The following is a 3,488-nucleotide window of genomic DNA, read 5'->3' as shown; positions in this document are numbered from 1 at the left end:
TATGAAGAAGCACTTGGCAACAGACTGACAAGTATTTAATGCAATTAAATCTCTGCACATGTCAGCAAATGTTCAGCTACAAATGTGTTCCTCATAGAGTTAATCTTACTAAGGAAAAACTAGAACAACTTAAATATACATTAAGGGGCTGCGTTTTAGAAACTGTAGCTCAACCATAAAATGGAACATAAAGTAAAAACAAAAGTAAAAAAGAATTTTTAATAATTTGGAAAGATGATATGAAAGACCAATTTAGTGAATGTATTCCATAACTAAACAATACATATTACATTTTTGAAGGTATTATTTATTTATGTACATGTTTTATGTATTCCAATGTCTTTCTTGTCAAGTAGTAGAATTGAGTGATTTTTACATTGTTCATGATCAATTTTAAAAAGATTCTATTATGACATTGTGTCATTTGTATCAAAATAAATGCTCAAACTAAATACAAACTAAAAAGCACAAGTCCCCCTGATAAAATATTGGGAGACTACAGAAATAACAGTAATAGCAAGGTTAAATAACTGTCAAGGTTTCGATCCTCTGATATTATTTGTGTACTTGGTGAGGGCAAATTGATACTATCTTTCTGGATATTCATTTAATAAGGAATAAAAAGAAAAAGAAAAAGAAAGATTTCAAACCTTCTGTGTCCTTTGATTCTGCAATTCGCTCTTACCAATGTTCGGAAACTAATATTGAATGTAAGCAAGGTTTGTGCACTATGATATTATGAGCAGCTAGGCTTTGAATAAGAAAACAAAACAATACAAATGTTCAACATCCAGATGTTCAACAAAGAGAAAGCTGTGAAAAGATAACCCCATATCTATCTCTAAATACAAATATAGAGATGAATGCATATATCTATTCCTCTGTCAAGCCCCTCCACTGAAACACTAATCAGCCATGAAACAATTTTTAGAAGAATATTTAATGACATGAAACGAAGTTCGAGAATATCTATTTACACATCTATATCTTATCTCTATTATATACTCATGTGTGAAAAAGCAGATATTGAAACAGTATATACATGAAAATTCACATATATATCACATGAAAAATACTGAGGAAGTGCACATGAAAATGATTTAGGAATGTATGTGTGGCGATTAGGGTTGATTACTGGGAACATTAATTTTCTTCTGTCGCCTGCAGTTTAATTTTTTCCTGCAATAAAGCCGAATGATGTTTCTGGCAATGGGCAAAAGGGCAGTAAGTGGGCACAAGGAAAAGAGGGTGATAAAGAGCATTTAAATCCAGCAAAATAACCTAAAACAGTGAAATACCATTTGCAGCCCATCAAGCTGGCCAAAACGCACACACTCCAGCACACACACACATCAATTACAGTGACTAGGAGACTATGCAGGGGGAATGGACATACTGTTTTTACTAGCTGTGCTGGCTGGCATGAATGCAAATCAGTGTAATGCTTATGAAGGGGCCATTTGGCAACACACAGGAAAAGTCTCTAAAATATCCTGCAAGGATATTTTATTGTGGATCCTGCACGTCCACAATTAAGAAGACCATCCGGTATGCTAGCGAAGATTTGGCTTGACAAGGAAGGATTCATTCGTCAGAGTATGCAGTGTTGGGTTTAAACACAAGGAAAGAACTAGGCACCACCTGAATGTCCAACAATGCGGAAATGATTACAGAAGAGTTAAAGATCCATGGATACACTCTGCAGGCACTGAAGACGACATTTAGGAAGCCTGTTGAATAACATGGAAAGAAGTTCAATGGGTTGTGTTTTGTTTGGCTTTAGTTTCTGAAGAAGCAGATTAAGAAACACCACACACGCGAACCATTCTATAACAGTGTGTTAAAAGGGAAGGTGGGGGTGGGGACTGAGGAAGAGAGGGAGGGAGAAAGAGGGAGAGAGGAGAGCCTGGAAAAACAGCACACGAAAAAGTGGTTGCCTCTGGGTAGTAGAATCATGGGGAACAATTACTCTCTGGGTTTTCCCTCATCTGATTTCCTTCTCCTTTCTGATGTTTCTACCATGAAATTGTATCACCTGTGTAGTGAAGGAAGCGAGAATGAAGTGCTTTTTAAACCAAAGCACAAGGAGAAAAGGCAGCCTATAATCTATCAAGTGGCACAGATTAGCAAGATTATTCACAACGCCCTTGGTGGGTGTGGGGGGAAGGGAGAGGTGGGGAAGACAGAAGGAAGAGGAAGGAGGGAAGAAGAGGAGGAGGAGGGGATGAAAGGAAAGAGGAAGAGAGGGGGGAAGAGGAGAGAGAGAGAGAGAGAGAGAGAGAGAGAGAGAGAGAGAGAGAGGAGAGAGAGACCTGCACTCCCAGTACAATACAATACACTGCTGGTGGGTTAGGGGGCAAAGAGGGGAGTTGTAAACCGGGTGGGAGCCAAGATTTGGCTCTGCTGGCTGACTGGCTCCTGGCATGTCTTCATCGCAAGGTGGCTTCCTCATCGGTGTCTTCCTCGAAATCCTTGACGTCAGCACTGGTGGACTGCCTGGCCCAGGCTCCCCTTTCGGCTTCTCGTTCTTTATGCGACTTGAATCTCCCAACGAAAATTTTGCGGTAGTTCAGGAACATGCCATTCATCGCATCAATGGCCCGCTCTGCGGACTCCTGCTTCTGGAAGTGCACAAACCCGTAGCCCTTGGGCCCCTTTTCGTCGCAGGCCACTTTGCAGGAGAGGATGTTGCCAAACGCCGAGAAGATGTTGTACAGCGCCTTGTTGTCGATGGTCTTGCCCAGGTTCTTGATGAAGACGTTGCCCACCCCACTCTTGCGGAGCGAGGGGTCCCGCTGGGACCACATGATGCGCACGGGCCTGCCCTTGATGACATCAAAGTTCAGGGTTTCCAGGGCCCGCTTGGCGTCCACCGGTTGCTGGTAGTTGACGTACGCGTAGCCCAACGAGCGGCGGGTGATCTTGTCCCTGCAAATGCGGATGGAAAGGATGGGCCCGGCCGGGCTGAACTTCTCGTAGAGCATTGCTTCTGTCACTTCAGGGTGCAGGTCGCCCACGTACAGCGAGGCCATAGGAAAGTCTGGGTTCCCCTCGGAGACCCTGCTGGTCCCCGCATCTGCATCTGCATCCGCGGCTGCAGCCGCCGCCGCCGCCGCCTCCGCGTCCGCCGCCGCCGCCGCCTCCGCGTCCGCCGCCGCGTCCCCCTCCGCGTCCGCCTCCCCCAAAGAGGGCGCCGCAGCCTCCGCTGCTGCTGCTGCTGCTGCTGCTGCTGCTGCTGCTGCAGTGGCGGCGGCGGCGGCGCAGGCAGCTTCAGCCGCGCTAGCCTCCACAACCACTGCCGCCAGGGCAGCCCCCGCCTCCTTCCCCTCTGCCAGGGCGGCCGCCACCTCCCCCCGGGTGCCCTCCGCCACTGCCTCCTCTACTGAGGCCTCGGCCTCCACCTCAGCCTCCACCTCTGCTTCCGCCTCCGCTACGGAGGCCTCCGCCACAGCCTCCGCCACGGTCGCCGCCGCAGCCTCCGCCGCCGC

General features: G+C 46.8%; 1 protein-coding gene across 1 annotated transcript; it reads right to left on the bottom strand.

Moving 5' to 3' along the window:
* Window positions 1-447: 447 nt before the first annotated feature.
* Window positions 448-3,099, bottom strand: PABPC1L2B (poly(A) binding protein cytoplasmic 1 like 2B). The gene has a single exon (XM_047843913.1). It carries the CDS (start codon window positions 3,030-3,032, stop codon window positions 2,430-2,432), a length of 603 nt encoding a protein of 200 aa, XP_047699869.1. The 5' UTR covers window positions 3,033-3,099; the 3' UTR covers window positions 448-2,429.
* Between the last annotated feature and the right edge of the window lie 389 nt (window positions 3,100-3,488).

The sequence above is a fragment of the Prionailurus viverrinus genome, chromosome X (genome assembly GCF_022837055.1).
Source record: "Prionailurus viverrinus isolate Anna chromosome X, UM_Priviv_1.0, whole genome shotgun sequence".
Classification (NCBI taxonomy): domain Eukaryota; kingdom Metazoa; phylum Chordata; class Mammalia; order Carnivora; family Felidae; genus Prionailurus; species Prionailurus viverrinus.
This window is presented reverse-complemented; position numbering and strand designations above follow the sequence as displayed.

Bases quoted from the DNA above. Each gene is read 5' to 3' on its own strand.
- PABPC1L2B (XM_047843913.1), bottom strand. From the start codon at position 3,032: ATGGCCTCGCTGTACGTGGGCGACCTGCACCCTGAAGTGACAGAAGCA.